Here is a 22,430-nt window from a genome sequence, read left to right as displayed (position 1 = left end):
GAGACAGTCCTCTGGGAACTTCTTTGGCGTGGGTCCAATCTCATGAGCAACATCCCGCCCCAATTCTGCTGCAACATGAGTTCTTTTGTCCATAAGGTGCTGTGCAGACTCTCCTGAGCTGAGGCCAGGCTGCTTCCATCCCAGGAGCAAGGCCTTTCTCTCCCTTCCAAGGCCTTTGCAGTTTTAACTCTTTCGATGAGACTCCAACTGGATCACAGCTTTCTCCAGGCATCCACCTGCTCCTCTGGAGTGGGCTGTGGGTGGATTTCTGCACTCCTGTGGACTCCATGGGCTGCAGGGGAAAGCTCCTGCTCCCCCCATGGTCTTCACCATGGCTAGCAGAGGGTTTTCATCTCCAGCGCGTGGAGCACCTCCTCCCCCACCTTCTTCACTGACCTTGGCAATCTCCATGCTGTTCTCCCTTCACATATTTTTACTTTCACCTCCTCCTCCTCCTCCAACTACAAAGTAGTGTGTGCCTGCATTGTTTTGATTTCTTCTTAAATATGTTTTCACAGAGGCGTAACCAGCACCTCTAATTGGCCCAAACTTGGCCAGCAGCATGTCCATCACCTTCAGAGCCATCAGAGATTGGCTCTGCTGGACTTGATGTAGAAACTTCCAGAACTTTTACCCAGGACGCACAGGAGCCATCTTTGTGCCACCCCCCACCCCTCAGACACCTCCCCAGGCCTACCACAACAGCTTCTGAGGGGTTTAAATTTCTCCTAGATGTTAAAAAATACTTTACTGATGTTTTGGGCCAATCAAAACCACCACAGTTTGGTTAGTCATCTTTGTATTACCAAGGTCTAAATCCCTCTGGCAGTTCACTTACTCCTCTGATAAACTTCATTACGTTATGAGAGAAGTGGTATAAATAGTAATAAATTCTTAGTTAAACATTTCAAAGCTGTTTATGACTTGCTTGAAAACTAATAAAAAATAACTGTTTGTCCAAATCCAGGCCCTTAGAGCTCATGGAAATTCTCAGTCTGTTTATAGGTAACTCACTCCAGTGGTTTCCATTATTTAACACACTCATTTGAAATTTCTTCCTGTTTGCAGCAAGACTTCTACCTTCAAAAATATTTTTGAGGTGCTGCTAGTATCCTAACAGCTATTTTTTTGGCTTTTTTTTTAGTATACTAGGCAAAGCTGGATTTTTTTCCAAAGATTTCAGCAGAGTAATTCTCAGTAGTTTAACACTTGCCTGCTCATTTGATTGTGTTGCTATTCTAACAAAGATTTTAAATCGGTTTTCTAGTAAAACATATCTTTTAATGAATGAGCATAACCATAATGTACCTAACAGGTGAGCTCATAAACTAGAAGTTTATTAATCATGGGAAGAGAAACTCCTATTTAAAACCCTGAATAGACATATAAAATACATGCAACAAAGGGAGGGAAACAGAACTCAAAACAGGAAGGGGTGCTCAATATTTCAACAAGGGAAATGCAGGATGAAAACTGAAAACTTGCACAAGAAGTAGCAATAATTGAAGATTCTGTATTTTTCCACTAGATTGTGATTTTGATAGCTGTGTTAAATAACTCCTGAGAAGCAAATTAAAGAACTACATGCTTAAAGCAAAACCTTTGCAAATAAATATGATTCATCTCATGAAGTCAGAGATAAGAGTTGCTGGGTTTTTTTTAAACACAGGAAATCAATACGCAGGTTCTCTTCATGCCATGAATAAGACTGAGTGTTTGACCCGTGTGGACCTATCACCAATCCTGACACACACATCCTCCAATTCTTCAACCACAATGAGTTATGTGAAATTAATTTAGGTTTTTCATGTTTGTTTAGCACACTGAGCAGTTTCTCACAGAAAAAAACCCAAAACCAACCAAAAACAATAACAAAAAAAAAACCCCAAAAAAACCCCCCAAACAAAAAACCCCCAAAACCCAAAACATTAAAGTGGGTAAATACATTATGTAAGTTCAGAATATAAGCACAGTGATATATAGACATCTAATTTAAAATATGCCACAGTATAATCCCTTTTTACACTACCTTGTAAAGTACTGAGCAGCAATTACAGATATGATGTACAAACACCACTGGCAGGAAAGTTTATGGCTTACACATTTATTGCATTTTAATATTATTAACCCTGAGACGAGAGCCCTGAGCTCCCTGGCGAAGGACGCGCTCACACCTACAGCGCAAACCCAACATGACTCAGGCGATTTGGGCGTAATCCCGCGGCAGTGAGCGGGGAAACACGCACGTCGCTCCCGCTTGGTGCCTCTCGGCTATTTCTCATTTATTTAGCCAAATAAATGTAAAATACGAGGTCATACCAGGAGTGACTGATGTAGGGGACGTGCTTTCACTAAGCAGAATTACAAAACAACCTGCGGGCAGCACCTAGGCGGGGCGGCCTGTGGGGAGGTTTCCGCGTCCCTCCGGCACCGCCCAGGGGACACCCGGCGGTTGTGCCGCGTCCCTTCCCTGGGCCGGCGAGGGGACAGCCGGGCCGGACCCTGCCAGGGAGCCCAGCCAACCGCCCTTATCGGCGGGGCCTTGCGAGCGGCCGGCACGGCACCGCCCCGCTATCGCACGCCCGGAGCGCGGCCCGGGAGCGCGGCGGCCCCGCGGCAGCCCGGCTGTTACCGGCCGCCCCCGCCCCCGGCAGCGCGGGGCCGCCCCGCCCGCACCGCGCCGCGTCCCGCCCCGGCCAATGGGCGGCGCCGGCGGAGGCCCCGCGGCGGCGGTTGGTCAGCTCCGCGGCCGTTGCGCCCCGCGGCCGCCCGGCACCGCCGCCCGCGCGCGGCTCCGCCTCCCGCCGCGGCCGCTGGCGCTGGGACGCCCCACAGACGCCATTTCCTCGGCGCCCCCGCGGCGGCGCGGCTGCATCAGCGCTGACGTGAGGCCGACGTGCGGCTCCGCCCGGCCCGGTCCCCCCCACCCCCTGTGACGGGGGCAGCACGTACAGGGCGGCGGGTGAGTGCGGGAGGGGGCGGGGACACGTGTGCGCGCAGCCCGACCCCCCGCGGGCCGGGAGCGGGGCAGCGCGGAGGGCAGCGGGCGGCGCGGCGGGCAGGGCCGGCTGGGCTGGGCAGGCGGGGGGCGCTGTGCCGCGCTCGGCTCAGCCCCGCCGCGGGAGCGCGCAGGAGCCGGCGGAGGCGCGTCCCCGTGGCAGCCGGGAGCGCGCGGCTCTCGGGGACGGCCGCGCAGAGCCTGCACCGTGCTGTAGGGCGGCCCCGAGGCGGCTCCGCAGCCCGGGAATTCCGGAAGGGGTGCGCGGAGCGTCGGCTCCGCTACCGCTCGGGAGCCGCGGTGCTCGCCGGGCTCCGGCAGACGGTGGCTCCGGCCTTTGCGGTGGACACCGGCTCGGCTCGCCCGGCGTTGCGGCGAGGAGCGGGGGCAGCGCCTGCCCGCTGTGGGCAGAGCGGCCCGGACGGCCGGTCGGTGCTGGGGCCTCCGCGGGGCTGCCCCGGCCGCGGGGACAGCGGCGGTACCCGGTGGCGTTTGCCCCGCAGTCCGTTGCTCCCTGTTACACCCCTGCCCGTAGGACTTTGGGAGCTGGGTCTGGAGAACAGCTGGGCGGGGATCACAGCGGGCTTCGTGAGTCCCAGGTCTCGCTTAAAAGTTTGAGCGTTTTGTCTGCATCCTCCACTGTTGTGACAGCGTCATTTTGGTGCTGAGTGCAGCCAGCGTGTTAAGTCATTCCACGGGGACTGACGCTCGATTGATCCTCTGGCCTATCCAGGGTCTGGTTGGGCCCTTCTAAAGGGGGACCGTGTGTCCTCTCGCAGCCAGCTCTGCACTGCCTTGTCGTCATGGTTGAGGTGGCAGGTGTCCAGTGGCCTGGTAGCATTGCCTGTGCTCACAGGGATGGTAGGTGGTAGGGGTTTTAAGATTTTGGGGTTTAGGGTTTAGCTAAGGTGTTCAAGGAAGAAAAGGATAGGGAAGAGAATAGGGAAACACTGACAGTCTAGGAGACGCAAGAAGCTTAGTGATAAAGCTTCTGGTGATGCTGAAAACTGAAAGTTTGCACTTTCAAAATCAGGTCTGTTGTGCAGTTGCACGTTTTACATGACTGAATTCTGTGACCACCTTGTCAGCTGGTGTCTTTCACGGCACCAGGGTGGTAAAACAATTATTACAGAGTTCATACTTGAAAACACAATGCTCTTCTGAAAGGAGCGCATTCTGAGAGTTTCCACACTCACTATGCATCAATAAATGCAAAACAGGTATTTGTAAATTCACATTATTGTTTTCTAGTAACTTCCCTGTTAATAAAAGCCTTCAGCAAGGGCTGAAACATACTTTTTTAGGCCGTTATGATTGGTTTCCTGTGTGATGAACCACCTTTGTAAGCAGTCCCTGATGTATAAAGTATGGTTGAAATAAAAAAGTTGGTTTTAAAAATGTCTCTGGGTATTTAATTAGACAGTCACATACTTCCAGTTATGCAAAATACTGTAACAATTTGCACCAAGAGACGTTAAATATTATATTAATATGCAGTGATGTAAAACATACAGTAGTATTTGGGAGAGTGAAAGGATTTATTGTGCTCTTTATTGCAAAAGAACATGCCTTGACAGGGATGCTGTCCTTCATCTCTTATCTATGGGTAAAAATATAAAATTTCACACCTTTAGCTGTAAATTGCTTCCAGTTCTATAGGAAAAAATTTTTTGTTTTCCTCTAACTGATTCTGTATGTCAGATTTCTCCTGTCAGGGATGGTTCAGCTGATCACAGTTGAAGAAGCTTTTGATGTGCATTGTATGCATCATCTTAATCAGTGTTCATCTGCTACTGACCTGCTGTCCACTAGTCTCAGTGACTATAGTAAACATGTGCTTATATATGTTGAAATGTTGTTAGTTTGATAACAGTAAAACTTCCTGCCAGATCCTGAAGATTTCTTTGCTATGTTGTAGGAAGAAGCACGTATCTTTGCTTACATTATGGAAAACCATTTTTGTCCCCATTTTGTAGGAGTGCAGAGGTATAACTTGTTTATTAATTTAGAAATCCAGACTAATATTTAAAATTATTGTTCAGTCTTCTTAAGCAACTAAGATAAAAAAATATAATAGAAAATACATTAATACTGAGTATAAGACTAAAATTTGTATTTAATTAGTCATAAAATGAAGAAAAACATTATATAATTTTAAACAGGACCTAAGACCATTTACTTTAAACTATTTGCTTAGTTTCCCTTTAAAATAGAAGGAAGGTAATAAAAGCTTTGAAGTGTGACGTGTACTGCTACTGATAGACTTTTATAAAGGATTTTAAGTGCTTGACGGAAAGTTCTGGTTTTCTTTCTTTGAAACTTACAAGCAATGTGTTAGAATTTGCTTGCAGTGCAGACTGAGTGTGATATGTGTGGAAACTGTTTTCCGGATTGGTCTAGTAACTTTCATGCCACAGTCTGTATTCCTGGTGTTTTAGAAAAAGCATAATTACAATGTTGCTCAGTATTTTTTCCTGTGTATTTATTAAAACATGTTGACATGATATTTATGTTGACATGATATGTAGTACAGGAAATAAAAGCCCTGTGCAATTCAGGTTACAGGAATCTCAGAGTTTGTGGGAGTGCTGTGAAGACAGTGACAACCTAGTCTGAAATCCAGGAGTTCCTTGGCATGCCTGTTCTTGAGCTGTGCACAAACCCACGTGGATTGGCACAGCTCAGTGTGACTGTGCTACTGCTGACCCTGTGGGCTCAAATGACTGCAGCTGACCTGCTCCTGCCAGTTCAGTGATCCCCATGGTTGTGCCTGCTGAAAATTCCTAACCTTGTGGCATGTCTGAATTGCGACACAAACGTGCTACATTTTGTCTTTAGCCATCTTTCTCATTGAAGTTTTAAGCCAAGGTAGCTAGTTATCTTTTAAAACTACTCATATACTTCATTATTTTTGTTATGTTTTTTAGGCTATGGTTGGATCTTTATATTTGGATGTTGTTTTAAGTCAAGTCATTGTTTGGTCACAGAGGTTGTCAAAAAGAAGTGTGTTTGAGCTTATCTAGGAAAAGTACTTTGCTGTATTTGAGTAGTGGTTGCATTTTATGGCAGTCAAATTTTCAGACTCTACTCCAGCTTGCTAAAGTTTTAAATTAGGCAATCATTTGTATTAAGAGTCAGAATATACACAATTATATATAGAAAATCTATATAAATCCCAGAGTTTTCCATGTATATCATAAATCCTAATTATGTTTGTCACATCACGGACATGTATAGTATTTACTATTGTTTTTCTAATGAAAGAGAAATAATCTAAAAATACATCCTTTTCTCTGTACTGCATTTTGCAAAATACAAGGAATAACTTGGTTAGATTTTCTGCTGCAGTGATGCTCTTTTTGTAGCTCTTTGCTAACTTAGTGAAGCACTGCAGATGAAAAGACTTGGGGAGAAAAATCCTGATAAAGTAGTAGAAATAAATACATTTTTTTATAGTATTCTGGAATCAGTGAAAAATTAGGCTAAAAAATAAGAAGTAAATTTTTTTCTGAGATGAGAAATGGCTCTTTCTGGGTAAAATTTCTATGAAATGCATTCAGTGGGAATAAAAGTACTTGGGATTTTTGTTGTTTGGTTTTGTTTTTTTTTTTTTCCAGCAGTCAGTTTTCTGTGACAGATGGCTCTGGATACAAAAATACTTCAGGGCTTTCATAAAGTGAATTAATTCTGACTATATTCCCATCTTTATGAAGAGATTACAATGAATATGTTGCCAGTACCAATGCATTATTTAATCTTCCTTGGTGTGTGAGCTATTCTGAAGCTTATTCTTACATGAACCCCATAGACCTTTCATATTTGAGACTATATGGGTGGCCCTAACTTACAAAGGAGGAACTTTCTTTTTCCTACTCTATTATTGTTATTATATTGCATATATATAAAACCAGAATAGTTTAATTAGATAAGATCTTCTTATAGAAAATTATGGTGAAAAGGTTGGTGAAGACATGTTCCCCAGAGCTGTTAGGCTTTGGTGAATTTCAATAGGTATTTGATTAGATTATATCTAAAGAAAAGGTTATTAGTGGTAACTAACAAGACAAACATGTGGAAAGATTTTATGTGTAAAATAGCTCCTTATGATTTTAATCTAAATTTATATTGACATAAGGTATGTAACTTCTCTGAGCAGAAATACTCATGTTAACCAATAAATGTTGTGTGCAGCTTGGCTACCATTAGCTATAGTACTATTAAGTCTGGTCAGTAGAATACCACTGGAGGCATATGAACTAGAAATATGCTTCTCTGCATCATTTGATGGGACACCTTTTCATATCTTCATGCCTTTATTCTGGGCAAAAATTTGATTTTTAAAAAACCAATAAAATTTATTCTCCTCAAGGGTTGTGGAATGATCTGTACAATAGTGCCACATAAGGAGTTTGGTTTACATTTAATTTGATTTAATGTAGTTAACTTGTAACATGTGGGACTAAATTCCAGAGCTTTAGAATCAGGTAAGTAGCAGTCCTTCCCTGCCTTTTCCATCTCAGTGTGAGTCCTGAGAAGAAACCGAAGTAACTATCAGCCAGTTGAAATAATCGAACTTTGAGTTCTGATGGGGTTGCCGTCCCCTAGTTACAGAAACTAAACCTGGGGAACCGAGATTTGCTGCCTCTTAAATCCTTCAACTAATATGTCTTCCTTTTGCCTCAGTTGGTTGTGTAAGTAGGGTGTAGGTGGGAGCGTGCCTGCAGGGCATCCTGCCTGCCTCTGCCTGACCCTATCCCGTCTCTGTTCTGTTTGTAAACTGACCTGTTGCCATGGCAATGTTTGACATCACCTGTTCAATGTTGCACCTTCAGTGCAGGGTTTGGTAGGAGAGAAAGGGAGCCGAAGAGATCCAAGCTCTTGTTTTAAAACTCACACCTTCCGTTATGACTAAGTGTGCCAAGAAATTTCGAAAAGGAGCTGTCAGGTAATTGCATTTTTATATAGCACGTATATATAGCAGATTTGAAAGCTTTCTGTATGAAGTTTAAACTCTTAGTTTAAATTGAGAGTCAGCAAGTTGCTTATTTTTCAATGAAATCTACGCTACTTTAAACCTGAGAAGTAAAATGAGAAGAATTGTTGTGACTCTTGAGCCATGAGTAGTTTACAGACAATTCCAATGTAGATCCCAGCTGGGAACAGGCAGCTTGGAAGGTTCAAGAGGGCTGTGGCAGCCCATGGCTGCTGGGCAGCTTGAGGCTGGAGGGGCCTGCTGCAGGCAATGCTGCTGGGCTGCTCCAGAGCACTGTGCTCCCAGCCCCACTGCCTGCGCTGCATGGGACCCTGGGACTCTGTTTGTCCCTCCCTGAGAAACATCTCCAGAACTGCCTGTCCTTGCAGCTTTCCAAAAGACTCGTTTGAGAGCTCGTGGCTGTATGAATGAATATTTTAATGCAGAGGATGAAGAAAGAACTTCAGTTTGACAGAAACGTTTATATTTTCTGTCTGTTCCAAATATAAAATAGTTTGGAATTACTCTCTCTAGCTGCCTGATATACCTCCCTGTCCTGCATTATTTAAATGTGTATGTACTTACTTTTAGACTGATGACCATGGAAATGGTTGAACAGGATGACAATACAGTGGATTCTATGACAGAGAGAAGTGCTGGTCACCTTCAGAATCAGCCAGGCCAAAGTCAGATTTCCTCAGGATCTGAGGTAAGCTGAAATGTGGAAGGATGAGAAGAATCAATAAAGTGATATTCAGAGCTGCTGTGATTTTTAAACCATTAATTTGTATGGCATTCTCATTATTTATAAGGTATTAAATAGGAAAAATATAGCAAAGGTACTGGGAACTATGATTGCAGTAGTTAACAAAGGACCAGTATAACATCAGGTCTGTTAAAAGATAACACTTGTAGGAGCCCTTTCAGAGAGAATAGTGATCAATAGGCACATGGGTTTTTTCCTTTCACTTTCACAAGATGATTGTTTGTTACAGAGATGGAAATACAGTCTTAAACAATTGAATTGACTACAACAGCAAACATATCTAAACCATATGTGTATCTTGAAAATGTGTTGTATAACAAAAATGAAAGCATAAATAAAAATAACTCTGGTTCTCTCCTAGTTCCAGTTTTTGTACAGAATGTATTTCATCTAATTGCAAGTGCATTTTTAATGTATGCTTGTTTTGTTTCATCCCTCTCTATCCAGTGACAGTGTTTGGACTTCAAAAAGCATACATTACATGTTCTCTATGGTTGCTCTACCTAGATTATTCTTTGGTAGATAATGGATAAAAGGTTATACAGTAATAATTCTCAGACATTAAAAATACGTACTGAAACATTCAGCACTTGAGAGAAATAGTGTTCCTGACAGTACTAACATTTATAGCTTCAGAAAAGTGTATGGTCCACTTAAAAGGATCTTAAAAACATCCTTCTTATCCTTTGTTAAATAGAAGAACTGATTTAAAAAGAAAAAGTCTTAAGGAATTTATTTATCATTGGAAGTTAAAAGTTACTTGCTAAGATTTGATGTTTTGTATTTGGTATATTAGATACTTGATTTACATTATAGATATATTTTTAAAACTGAAAGCAGCTGCTCTTTTTGTCGGATCTTTAGACACAAAGTAGACTGCAAAATATTTTTCAATATTTCTCGTTGGTTTTGATACATGCAGCATTGGGAATATTGTTTGTTTCGCTTTTTTAATTTTTTTTCTTTAAGAATTTTATTTGGTTTGCCCTGTTGATGTCATCCCCTCATTTTTTCTTTAGTGGTTTTGTTCAAAGTTTCTAGTTTAACTTCATAGGATGATTGATGTATAAAATCTATTGACTTGTTCAATAGTCTGCGGAGAAGATACCTGTGAATTCTGCCACTTGGGATTTTTAATGTTGATCCAAAGACAAAGCTGTCACTAGTGCTGTAGGAGAGCTTTTGCACCCCTACAGTGTGCAGTGTGTAACACTTAGGATGTTTGTCTGCTTTTAGTGCTTGAGCAGTGTGTGTGAAGGCTCAGCCATGGTGGGTATGGGCCTCATCCCTTTCAGTTCAAATTCATGACTCTGAAGTACTGATGCATCTCGTTCAAGTAGCACTAAGCCAAAACACGTACCTCAGTTTGAAAGCTGAGGGTAACAGTCTGGTGTTGGCATCTGCAGTCCCTTTTTTTGGTCAGACGGCTCAGACAGCTGTCCTGGGCCTGTCAGAGCTGCTGGGTGCAGGTAGCTGGAGCTGCCATCCCTCTGCTGGGCTGCCCAGCCAGGCGGGGTTGTGCTGCTGTCCCACCTGGAGGGCTCCGGGAGCTGCCAGGGCTCCGGGCCCGTGTCCCTCTGCTCGGCCGGGCCCGTGTCCCTCTGCTCGGCCGGGCCCGTGTCCCTCTGCTCGGCCGGGCCCGTGTCCCTCCGCTCCGGGGGCCTGCAGCTCCACACACCCCTCGGTGCCCTCAGGCTGCGCTGCCACAGCATTTGTTGTGCTAAAACAGCCCGGACAGAACACCTAGCGCTGATAGGCCTTGTCGAGACGCTCCTTGGCCTTAGGATGAGTAGGATTTTCTTAGCCTGTGTTCCTAGCTGGCTGGTTTGGAAGGTGAGATGCTTTGGCACGGAGAGTTGGAGCTGGGTGTTGAGGGGTTAAAGGCTGCTCCAGGCCCTGTGTGGGACATCTGACTGGTTTTATAGTGGTCCAGGTGGGAAATTTGTGTGTTTCTGAGGAATTAATGGCTGTTCTGCTGGTCCAGTGCCTGTGTATTTGGACTGTTACAGAGGGGCACAGATCCCTTCTCCCTCTTGGGCCTGTGCAACAGTGCAGTTAAGAGAAGACAACCGCTAAGAGTGGCTGAAATGTATATTGTGCCAACTTCCAGTCGTCCTTCCTACTAATTTTGTTGCAAATGTGCAGAAATAGGAGAAAAGAGTGACTTGATATTTACTGAGAGCAAAAATATCTGGTCACTGAAACGGAGGACTCCTTTTCAGATATCTTGGGGATGGGGATTTGTGTTTTTTCTAGCAAAATATTTGTTCAACGTTGGTTTTGTTCAGTCAGAAGTAAAACATTTTAATACACTGTCTTTTAATTTGTGGTTTTCTGTGTATTATCAAAGAATTAATTGTAGAAGCGTCAAGCTTGAAAGGGACTTTTTGAGATGATCTGGCCTGACCTGCTTGTGCAAGCAGGGTCAGCCAGAACTGTGTCTACCTGGATTGTAAATACCTCCAAGGATGGAGTATCTGGAACCTCTCTGGGCATCTCTGCCAGCAGGTGACTGCTCTTCCAGTAAAACAGGTGGAGTTTTTATGTCCAGATGCAATGTAATGGTTTTTAATGTGCTTGATATTTAGTTGAATTACAACTTTGGCCAGGGAGTGACTAGCAAAATGCTGAGGGATACAACTACACAGGAGGTGGGCACTTTTTTTTTTTCTTTTTTAAGTTGGGGGTGGAATGGCTTATTTTTCCCTCCTCTGCAGTTTAGGCTTTTTAAAGAAATACCTGCCATTTGGATTTAAAAAGATGGACCATAAGGTACTCTATAAGATGATAATCTCTAGAGGGCAGAGATTGTTTTGTGCTGAAACATTTCTGTTGTCTCTGCGGCTGGGAGAGAGACGAGACATTAAGAATGTGTGGGCTGGAGCACTGTGGTGTGATGGGATAACCTATGATGCTAAGAAGCACCCATTATACATTATTAGTGGAGAAAAAATAGTATTTGCATTTTGTTTTCTTGGCTTGTGTCATAGATACTGCTATATTCTCTGGCAATTTTTTGGTGCTGAAAGTAAAATGACTTTTTCTACTAAAGTGAAAATGAGTAAATGTGAAACTAGCAAAGATGAGATGAACTTTTTGTCCATTAAAGGGTTATTTTTAAATAAGATGTCTTGCTGGACACTAAGATTGAGTTTAGAGTTGCATTTCTTGCATCCCTCTCTTTTAGCTAGTTGATGAATTGACATGGTAAGGTTTTTGTGATCCAGCCACCAGAATAAATAGGTAAGAAGGTATTAATTCATAAAATTATTGGTGGTTGTCTTTAGAAGCTGTTGAAAATGTTCAGAACACCTGTACAAAAGCTTTGAGGGAAGAGCAGAGGTGTGAGAAGGAAAATTTCTCAACTTGCTTTGAGATGAGCTCCATGGGTTGTCTCACATGCACAGATCATCTATTGCTACATATAGAGGTGTACTTGAAAGGAAGTTAATTTTTATTGGAATATTCTGATAGTATTGATGATAGTCAAAATTACATCTTGGAGCAGTTGGATCTGCAGTGCTATTCAAAGAGAAATTAGATGTTCCTTTTGCAGCATTTCTAGAAGCCATACTGCATTCTGTGTTGCTCTATGCTCAGCTATACTAAATATAGCTATAAAAATGTGAGATCAATGTACTTAAATCTTTCTTGGATTTGACAAAAATACTTTCAGTTGTGTTTTCTTTTTTTTCCTAATCTTGCATCTTGATGGGTTCCTCTTTTATTCTTTTTGTTTTGTTAACTTTGTGGTGTTGTCTGTCAGTAGAGCTGTCTGCTGTCCTTGTCTGAGATACCATCTGTTGATCTCTCAGTGCTGGCCCTGAATTAGACACAGGTCAGGATTTACAATGTGAGAACTGCTGTCACACAGCACAGAGAGATTTTCAGAGCCTGGAGTTCATAGCCATTGCAAGCTGGGACTGCTCAAGTTTAGCACTTCAGGGGGGTGTCCTTGTGGTCTCTTGACATCAAACTGTGTTAAATCTTGCTCCCTACAGATTGAGGCCTATAGGAGTTTGCTAGGCCTTTTTAAATACATCTCTAAAACCAGTGTGCCAAATGCAAGTCCTGGCCATTTAGCAATGTTGATGTTCGAGGATTATAAATGTGCAGCTTTGTCGCCTTTTTGTGCTTCCTCAAAGTGTATGCTGTCATCAAACATCTGGAATCAGCCTAACATTATTTTCCTTAAAAGCAGGTGCTTCTGTTTTGGCACTGGCTTTGGAATTGATCAAAACACCTGTCTCCCAGCTTTTCCTCGTAGAGGCTATTCAGTACCCGAGTGTGGCAAGCCCTATGTTCTTTTGTTAGGTGAATCTAGGGAGAATTTGCCTTGACTTTTCCTTTTCCAGAATTACTTTTCAGTTTACTTCTAGAGTCCTGGTAGTATTTAGATTCTACAGCAGGAGCAGAAATCAGATGGGCCCATGTACTGCATTCTTCATTTTGCAGTGTTGAAGGTATGAGGGGTTGAATGTGAATATAACCTCTCAAGTACTTAGCAGGGAAAGGATATCTGACATTCACAGGATCCCCAGGATAACTCTTCAGATGCACTACGTATCTTGAAGTTAGATAAATGATGGGTAGCCTCTTTCTCTGCAAGGATGTGTGCATCAGTATGAGGGTAGTACATGATCTTTCTTGCTCGCTACTTTTCTCTCCCCACATAGAAGAGGGAGCACTTACATTTCCAAATACCTGAAATATGGGACCATTCTGCTGTTATAGATTGCATGGTTGGTATTTGTTGAAGCTATTGGACATGACTGCTGCATGCTTAGGACCATAGAACACATAGAATGTGTTAAGCTTCTTCTCAGCCTCTGTGTTCCTGAGTTGCTCTCATGGATTGTTTTCAGTTGCTTCTGTGGATTGTTTTTCATGCCAGACAGCCCTTGAAGTAATGATGATAAAGGTAGCATTGCTCATCACTGATGCCAGAAAGAAATTTTTTTTGCCAAGTCTGTTTCAGCCAGCATTTACACATGATAGCATCAAAAGGTTCTAGTATTTCAGTTAACATAGGAATATTCAGCTTGAAAACTGAAAAGGGAAATCTGAATCAAAATTCTAGTAAGAATTTCTAATATTTACAAAAGTGATGAGGAATATGAAGCTTGAAAATTTTGTAATACTACCATCTCCTCTTCCCTTAGCACTTTCCCCCCCCTTCATTTAGTCTCTTATCAGAATTAATGGGAACAAAACAATTTCTTCTGTTATATTGTAAACTTATTTGTTTCTTTTTTTTTTTTTCTTTATGTGGTTATACTGAATAAGGAGCTTTAAAATGAAGCTAGCTTCTTAATCTGGACTACTGGATTATTTCCTGATTATGTGTGACTGACTCATTGTGTACCAAAAAGAAACTCTTAAACTGTTCACCTTGTACTGTTCTATGTCTGTTGTACTCAGAATGTTCTTTCTGACCCACTGAGTATTGTATCAAATTGCAATTCTCACAAAGGGAGCAGTAAATGGAAAGGTTTGGTGGAATTGCCTTTCTAATGTTTTGAAAAGTTAGCATGCTTTATAAATGTTTAGACTGCTCTGTGCTCTCTCCTTGAAGCTGGGGTTTAGGATGTCAGCTTTGCTACAAAACAGATCATACTTTTCAGATCTTCGATACTTTCTAGAGCTTAATCTCAAATATCTATTTCCGATAAATTTCTTGTAACATTAATATTTGTTGAATAGTTGGGGAAGAAGGTTTTTATATCCTATTTCCCTGTTGCCATTTCATGCCATTTAAGGGATGATTTAAGGAATCCATTTCAGGATTAAAAATGCCCTCAATTGTTCTCTTTTCTGAAAGGCAGTTCAATTTCCTATAACATTGAACAATTGCATAGTGAATGCTGACAAGATCCTGTCTTTGTTTCCTAGAAACATTGTTTCTTCAAGGTAATTTGCACCAACATTACGTCTTTTTGATAGTAGTGCATCATAATAGTAGCTAAAATTTTTCACTTGCTTCAAGAAGGGATTGTTTCCTAGACAAGCAATATCTTATGAATCAGGAATGAAAACTGCTTTCATATTTGGAATTAAAAAACCACTTCAGTGTCAAAACAGAAAAATTATAAAAGTTTCTTTTTTTTTTTTTTTTTTTAAATATTCAGCATTTTTCAGCATGTGTTGCTTCTCTCTGTGATTTTTTTGTTTAGTGTTCATACCAGACACCTTTGGAGCTGAGAACAAAGCTAAGAAAGGAATTATACCAGAATTTTATATTTGAGTCCAAGTTTATTGTTGAATGTGTGGAATACAGAAATAAGACTTTTCAATGCAGTTAATTGAAAAGCAGTACTTATTTTTATGATATTGTTTGTCTGTCATCGTCTTCCTTTTTTTGAGAGTTTAGAGATGTTTCATCACACGATTTGAGATCAATCATAGTGTTTTCCCTTTGCATCAGTATTTGTTTCTGTTAATAGATTTAACAGTAACAGCAGAAATATTGAACTATTTCTTACCCCATAGGTGTTGAACTGTTTCTTAACCCATTGGTCCTCAGCCCTGAGGGTTGAGAGCCACAGGCTGAGGAAAGCTGTTCTACAGCTAGGCAAGGCTTAAAGAAGATTCAGCTGTTCTTTATTTTTGTTGGTGTTTTGAAGCACTGATACACTCCAACTCTCTTTTTCTTGGTATATATAGCAAGAATCCTATTAAATCAATTTACATTAAATCAATTTACAAATCCTTGTATGGCTTTATTTAACAGGGCGGTTTTTTGCTCTAAAGAATTCTCAGGTCTCTTGAGACATCCATATGAAAACCATAACTTCTTACCTAACAAGCAAAGCAAAACTAAAGCAGCTCAAAATTTTTTTTTTCCTAAGAACATTCTGCCTGTTATGTTCTTGCAGCACATGTGCAACATTCCACACCAGTAAATATGCATGGGTTTTGTTACCTTTCCTGAGGTTCTTCCTCACCTTCATGCTAGCAACAGATTTGGTGTGTGATGGCCTAGGGTTGGGGTTTTTTTTAATTGAAAAGAAAATACAGTCTCTGGAGGGAAAAAAGAAAAAGAAAGAATTGCAGTTTGTTAGGGTACAGTTTTAAGCTTTCCATGTCATTTGGAAAGGTACATGCCAAACTTTTACTAGTAAAACTAGTTTATTTTTGTGTGTGATAATTATAAAAATCTAAGCTATTTCAGATGTGGCAACAAAATCAGTTTGTTTTCGTATTACTTCTAAAAGCATTTCCTGAAATCTTAAGGCATCTTACTTAAACATGATGATTGTAATTTTTGCAGGTTTCTGTAGCTGCTTCCAGTGCTGGAAGAGGATCTCCAGCTGTAACTCTAGTGCAGTTGCCTTCTGGTCAAAGTGTTCATGTCCAGGGTGTCATTCAAGCCACACAGCCCTCAGTCATTCAGTCACCACATATGCAAGCTGTTCAGGTTAGCTTTTTTATTGTTACATTTTCATGAATATTTGGTACCTCATAACTCTTTTCCCAACCCATCTTCATTTGAAGTTTCTCTTCATTCCAACCAGTGCTGCAAGATTTACTCATATGGCACAGGAAACAGCGGGGGGAAGGATGGCAAACATCCAACCAGGAGCAGCTCTACAAGCATTGTGTAGCAATTCCTTAATGCTTCCTGTTTATCTTAGGAGAAATTGTCTTGGAACCTGTGTCTGAACTTACGCAACAGCAAATTTGTGTCACAACCTGGCCTTACTTCAGTGTATCCTGCAGTTTTTCCATTTCATTGAATTCTATGCACATAATGTTTTTAATGAGACTATGAACTCAAAAATTTTCAAGTATCTCCTATTTTATTATTGGAGGGGGTCTGGATGTAGTAAAAGTAAGCATATTATATCAAGTGGTCCCTTGTTTTTAGGCCCTGTCAAACTCTGTTAGAGCACCTGGTATTGCTTTTTGTCGATGAGGGTATGTAGGTACCAAAAATACGGCAGTCTCAAACATTTATGTGCCAAATGTTCACGTTCAAAGTCGCTGGAACGAGAAAACGGGGATCAGTGTAAGATGTGTAAGACTTTTCAGTGTTTTTAAATAGTGAAAAATGCAAGGGAGAATGAATTTGTAGAGTTTTGAAAATTGCTTGGCCTCCCATTGGTGTTTTTCTTGTAGCTAGGAAGGCCTCTGCTCTAGTTTTATTAAAATATGTTTGGGAAATGTCAACTGAATTGCTTTTTGCAGACAGAATTGATATTTCTGATAAGAGAGGTGATGTACCTATTATGTAGGAAGGGTTCTACCTGTGGCCATTGCAACATGTTAGGGAAGAGCCATGCATTGTTGGTCTTCTTGAGAAGCCATCTTTAATGTTAGAGGCTTCTTAGTAACTTTGAAGTACAATAAATAAAAAAGACATACATAAGTATGATTTATATTAGAGAAATATAATGAAACCCTGATCAGTTAATGAATATTTTATTTTTGAGCATTAGGTGTAGATGATGGGACCTCAAGGTTTTGAAATCCTAGATCACTATTGAAAGAGGTGCAGTAGATGTCAATACTTGGTCAAACTTGAAGTCAGAACACAGTATTCAAAGTAAATACTTTTTTAAAATTAGAATTCTTTCTAATTGTAATTTTCCTGAATAACCTTTATTCAATAAGCACATTAGTAATTCCCAGTTTCTGTCACTGCTTTTCTTTATGTTGGTGTGGTCAGGACATACATGCAAAGATAGAGGAATTTTTTCAAAGCTCAGAAGGAGAAATTTCTCAGAAATCTCTTGCCAACTGCTGCTATGTCATCTTAGGGGACTGGAAGTCAACTATTTATTGTATTGAGTAAACTCTGGCTGTCCTCCCTTTCCTAGAGGAGTAGAAACAGGAAAGTTTTGTCCCAATTAATAGTGACTAGTTAGTTCCAGGTTTTTGCTTTGGTTTCATCTGGATAAGAAGGGCTTGAAGATGCTGTAAAAGACTCCGTTACAGAGGGTGTTCAGCCCTTCTGTGATCCTCTTCAGTACTGTATCCTGCCACCTGGCATTTCCTCAGGATCACTTGGCTTTAAGTTGCTACCTTGTCTCTGCCAGACAGTGGGGAACTTGGGAAAATGTGTCAGTTTAAAAAAGAAAAAAAGTGTGCTGAAGGTTGATGTTGAAGTTTGCATGACCTTTCCTCCAACATCTGCCATTTTCAGCTGGAAAATACTCAAGTTTTTGTCATAATCCTGTTGCTTTTTAGATAAAAAATACATTTTTCTTTATAGGATTCCTTATTGTTTTGCTAAATATTGTTTTATTTGTAGGAAGATCTAAAATTCAGATTGTTATTTGACTTATTCCTTGCTCCCCCCTGTAGTGTATCAGGTCTTGGAAAGATTAGCGTGAGTTTGAAGTTAAATTTGTTCAAATGCAGATGAAGTTAAAATAGGTAAAGTCGAAATCTAAACAATGTCCAGGGAAAAATTACAATGGTTTCTGTTCGTTAGCTATGTGGACATGGTTGTTTGCCATTAGAGTGATTTGAAGTGTTAATTTCTCTCTGTCATGATGAAAATTAAAAATTTTGAAATTTCTTGCAGAAAATTTCCACATTGGCTTGGTTTGATGCTGACCAAATGCCAGGCACCCTTGAAAGCTGTTCACTCACCCTCCCCTGCTACAGCTGGGCAGAGGAGAGAAAATGTAACAAAAGGTTCATGAGTTGAGATAAAGACTGGAAGAAAACGCTCCAAGGGCAAAACAGGCCCAGCTTAAAGATGTAAAGTGAATTTATTACTAACAGAATGAGAGCAGTATAATGAGAAGTAAAATAAGCCCTTAAAAATCACTTTTTCCCCCCAACCCCTCCCTCCTTTCTACCAACAGCGCAAGGAGACAGAGGGTTGGGGGTTTTGGTCAGCTTGACACCCAAGATTTCCCTGGGCTCTGCAGGGAGAGGAATCCTTCTCCTGCTACACCATGGGTTCCCTCCCACAGGAGAGAGTTCTCCGTGAACTTCTCTGACATGTTCCAATCTCACGAGCAGCAGTCCTCCCAAAACTGCTGCGGCCTGGGCCACTCGTCCACATTGTGTAGTCCTCCAAGGACAGGCTGCTCCAACCTGGGAGCAAGGCCTCTCTCTTCACGGGTCTCCCACAGGACCACTGCCTCCTCCAGGCATCCACCTGCTCCATGGGCTGCAGGTGGATCTCTGCATCCCCTGTGGATCCCCATGCGCTGCAGGGGCACAGCTGCTCACCATGGTCTCATCACAGTCTGCAGAGGAATCTCAGCTCTGGTGGCTGGAGCACCTCCTCCCCTGCCTTCTTCACTGACCTTGGTGTCCTCATGTTGTTTCTCACATCTTCTCACCTCTTCCTCTTTTCTGGCTAGAATTGAAAATGTGCCCCCAGCCTTTGTTTTGATGTCTTCTTACATATGTTACCACCAGCTCTAATTGGCCCAGCCTTGGCCAGCAGCATGTCCATCCTCAGAGCCATCAGGGATTGGCTCTGCCAGACATGGTGGAAGCTTCTAGCAGCTTCTCACAGAAGCCACCTCTGTGGCCCCTCTGCTACCAAAAACAAGGCTGTGCAAAACCAGCACACTCATTAAAATGCTTAAACCATCTTGTAATTTCCTTGCCTTCTTCCTGAAGTATGACTGTTTCCAACTTCTTCAGCCGTCTTCACAAACTGGGTGGGGGGGGGGGGTTATTGTTAGCTTTTAGGGTAATCTGAAGGTGTAAAGGCAACTAAGGTCTTGTTTGTGGGCTATTAGTGCTGGGACAAATAGATTGTTTATTACCCTCCACTCCCCAGCAGAATGAAAATTCTGTTTTGAGTTAGGATGCCCAGGCTCTTGGCTGTGCAATCCTACCTTAGAGGTTGATCCATGAGCAGATTGCGGAAGGTGCATTGGGAGGGAAATGTCTTTCAGGATCTCTCTCTGCTGCTCAGCATTGGTCCATCCTGCAAAAGGAGGAATACAAACTTCCTGAAGCACCTATATATCTGCAGTCAGCTCTGATGTCTGGTTTGGTGCTATACGTCTATACACAAGCAGAAGTACCTCTCACCAAGCTGGCAGATGGAGAATCCTAATGATGTTTGCTGCATATTACCCTGTAAAATGAGGCTACATTAAATATTTTTACACAGAAGTGGAATGTAATAAAATAAGCAAATGAAGAGACAATTTTGTTCTGCAATAACCTGCAGTTCTTTCAAGGTGTGGTTCTACAGGTTTGAGTTGAGGTGACCCAGGCCTACACATTTCCAGAACCTTTCAGACAGTCATTTTCTATTGAGGTCAGGCAGGTTTTGTTTCTTGTACCTAACACTGAGAACTGGCAGATGCATTAACTCTAGAGCTCTTTCTTGTCTTCCCTGAGCTTCCACTGCAGCCTGGTCAAACACTTGAAGCCTTCCAGTCACTTACATCTTGTTTGTTCAGTGTTAGTTTAACAAAGTGCTTAGTCTGAAACTGCAGTCTGGTCTGTCTTCATGTGAAAAGATTTTCACCCTGTTTCAATTTGGAAATCTTAACACAGCAGTAGTTCAGAGTTGTTAAAACATTACAAGAAAGTAATGTGTTTTGATTGTTAAATAATGACTTTCAGTTCTGTGTAGTAAGATAGTTGCTGGTCAGGACTGTGATTCAGCCCTAGGCCTTAATGTTGTCTTGGGTAATTTTAAGAGGAGAATATATGAAAATACTAATACTAAAGGTCTGAGAAAATGAGACACTGGACTTTTCAGGCATTTCCAAAACTCATACAGCATTGCTAAGTAATGTCTTTGTATTTATGAATGTGTTAGTAAGTGTAATAAATGTGTATATTTAAATAAAGTTATTTTCTGAATAGCTTTAGTGTGGTGTGAAGAGACTTTTGTATTGCATAGTATTACTTAAGGCACATTAGTGCAGTATTTAAGAGCTAATTAAATTGTATAATACTTTTATATTTAAAGAAATCTGTTTTCAATACTTTTCTAAGTGTCATTCACAAAAAATGAACCTGGATTATTTTGACTTTTTTCTTTTTTCAAATGGAAGATGCTATCTAAGTGGCTGTGTCAGGCTAACCTCATAATTTGTGATTTACTTTGGAAAAAGAAGTCCAAAATCACGTGATTAATGATAAATAAGTCAACAAACTTCCCATATGCGAACATGGAAGGAATTTTAAAAAATATTTTATTCTGCTGCTATTTTTTTTTTTTAATGAAGTTACGAATTTCAGGAACTTTGCTATTACAGGTAGCATCGACTGCAAATGAAGCTGCACAATCAGAAGTGATAACTGATTCTCAAAAACGTAGGGAAATACTTTCAAGAAGGCCTTCATACCGGTAAGGACTTTTAATTTTGGTTTTGCTGGTTTTAAAGGCAACTTACTTGTTACAGCAAAACTGTCTGATAAAAGTCAGTTTTTTGATTTTCTTGTGGGTATGGATTTTCAAGTACATAACTTACATTCTTTTTTTAGAAAAATTTTGAATGAACTCTCATCAGATGCTCCTGCAGTAGCGAAGATTGAAGAAGAAGAGAAGTCAGAAGATGAAAGAACGCCTTCTGGTATTTCTGCAATGGCCATGCCAACCAGCCTGTATCATACTAACACGGGGCAATACCGTATGTTTGCAAATGTACTATGTGATGATGCACAGCATACATAGCACAACTTGTTTCTAGGAGTTACATAACTAAATTCTAGAACCTTCACACAGGAGTCATCTTTGTGGCCCCTCCCCCCCCACTAGCAAAATCCAGGCCAAGCAAACCAACACATTAATGCAGTAGGGGTGTAGTATTTTGATGAAGAAGAAAAGATTCTGTGTTTCTAAGTAATTACTATTAATTTTTTCTAACATGGGTATGATAGACTTTTAATCTCTTGTAGTATTTGTTGGCTGCTAGATTTAGTTCTTCTAAAGCTTCTATGCTTTTATGTGAATGTTTAATGATCCAAATCATTGCAGTTTCAAATTCTTGTGATTTGCTATGTATTAGTGCTAATTGTTATATGAAATGGCAGGTAGAGTTTTTTGAAGTGTAAGGTTAGAGTATGAAATTACTTGTTAACTTCTAATTTTCTTTCTTAAAAGAACCATGTCTGTTTCCAGTTTTTAAGTATCTACATTTTTACTGCAGAATTAACCTAAATCATGGTTTCCAACATTTGATACTTATCCAAATGCAAGTTACAAGTCACATTCTCAGTTCTGTTCTATAGATTTGCTTTTGGATACTTTTATTCCTGTATTTGTGGTAGAAGTGTTGCGTAACTTGCACTCTATGGCTTCTTTGGACATAATCAGATATCATCTAAGGGATAACTTTATAATAACTATTTTTTAAATTATGTATTTCATAAAGCTTCACTCCTACACTTTGTAGGGTTTTTTCATGTCTTTTCATAATTAGGCACACTAAATTGCAGATATTTTTCCTTTGATGTAATGACAGGAAGATGGCATAAGAAATGTGGAGTTTTTTTTCCTGAAATGAGGAAACAGAGAAGTCTATTAAAACATTACAGTGGTATATAGAGGAGGATAGAATGGCTCTCTACTTGTATTCTACTCACCCTTAGAATTCTTCAGTTATTTTTAATTTATGCAACTAAACTAATTATTAACAGTGAGGAGATAGAATTTGCCTGTAGTATCTATTCTTTCAGCATAGAAAGTAATTTTGCTTGTGCCCCTAGGCTGCTTCTCTTTCCCTTTCTGTAAGCTATAGACATAAATAAATGTTTCC

At 41.0% G+C, this 22,430-nt stretch overlaps 1 protein-coding gene across 7 annotated transcripts in view; it reads left to right on the top strand.

Moving 5' to 3' along the window:
- The first annotated feature begins 2,760 nt into the window (after positions 1-2,760).
- CREM (cAMP responsive element modulator) overlaps positions 2,761-22,430 on the top strand; it is a 36,106-nt gene continuing 16,436 nt past the window's right edge. Inside the window, exons 1-6 of one of the 7 annotated variants that reach the window (XM_085050346.1) lie at positions 2,761-2,962; positions 7,831-7,943; positions 8,562-8,679; positions 16,007-16,153; positions 20,928-21,019; positions 21,157-21,245. In XM_085050346.1, the coding sequence (XP_084906472.1) occupies positions 7,903-7,943; positions 8,562-8,679; positions 16,007-16,153; positions 20,928-21,019; positions 21,157-21,245 (487 nt within the window). In that variant the 5' untranslated portion in view covers positions 2,761-2,962; positions 7,831-7,902. Of the gene's footprint in view, positions 2,963-3,727; positions 3,860-7,830; positions 7,944-8,561; positions 8,680-16,006; positions 16,154-20,927; positions 21,020-21,156; positions 21,303-22,430 lie in introns of those variants that run through there. The other 6 variants (XM_085050342.1, XM_085050343.1, XM_085050344.1 and 3 more) reach the window with 6 other exon arrangements.

Source organism: Lichenostomus cassidix, chromosome 2 (genome assembly GCF_008360975.1).
Source record: "Lichenostomus cassidix isolate B80296 chromosome 2, HeHo_3.0, whole genome shotgun sequence".
In the NCBI taxonomy this organism is placed as follows: domain Eukaryota; kingdom Metazoa; phylum Chordata; class Aves; order Passeriformes; family Meliphagidae; genus Lichenostomus; species Lichenostomus cassidix.
Note: the sequence above shows the minus strand (reverse complement) of the source record. Positions and strands in the feature narration are given on the sequence as shown.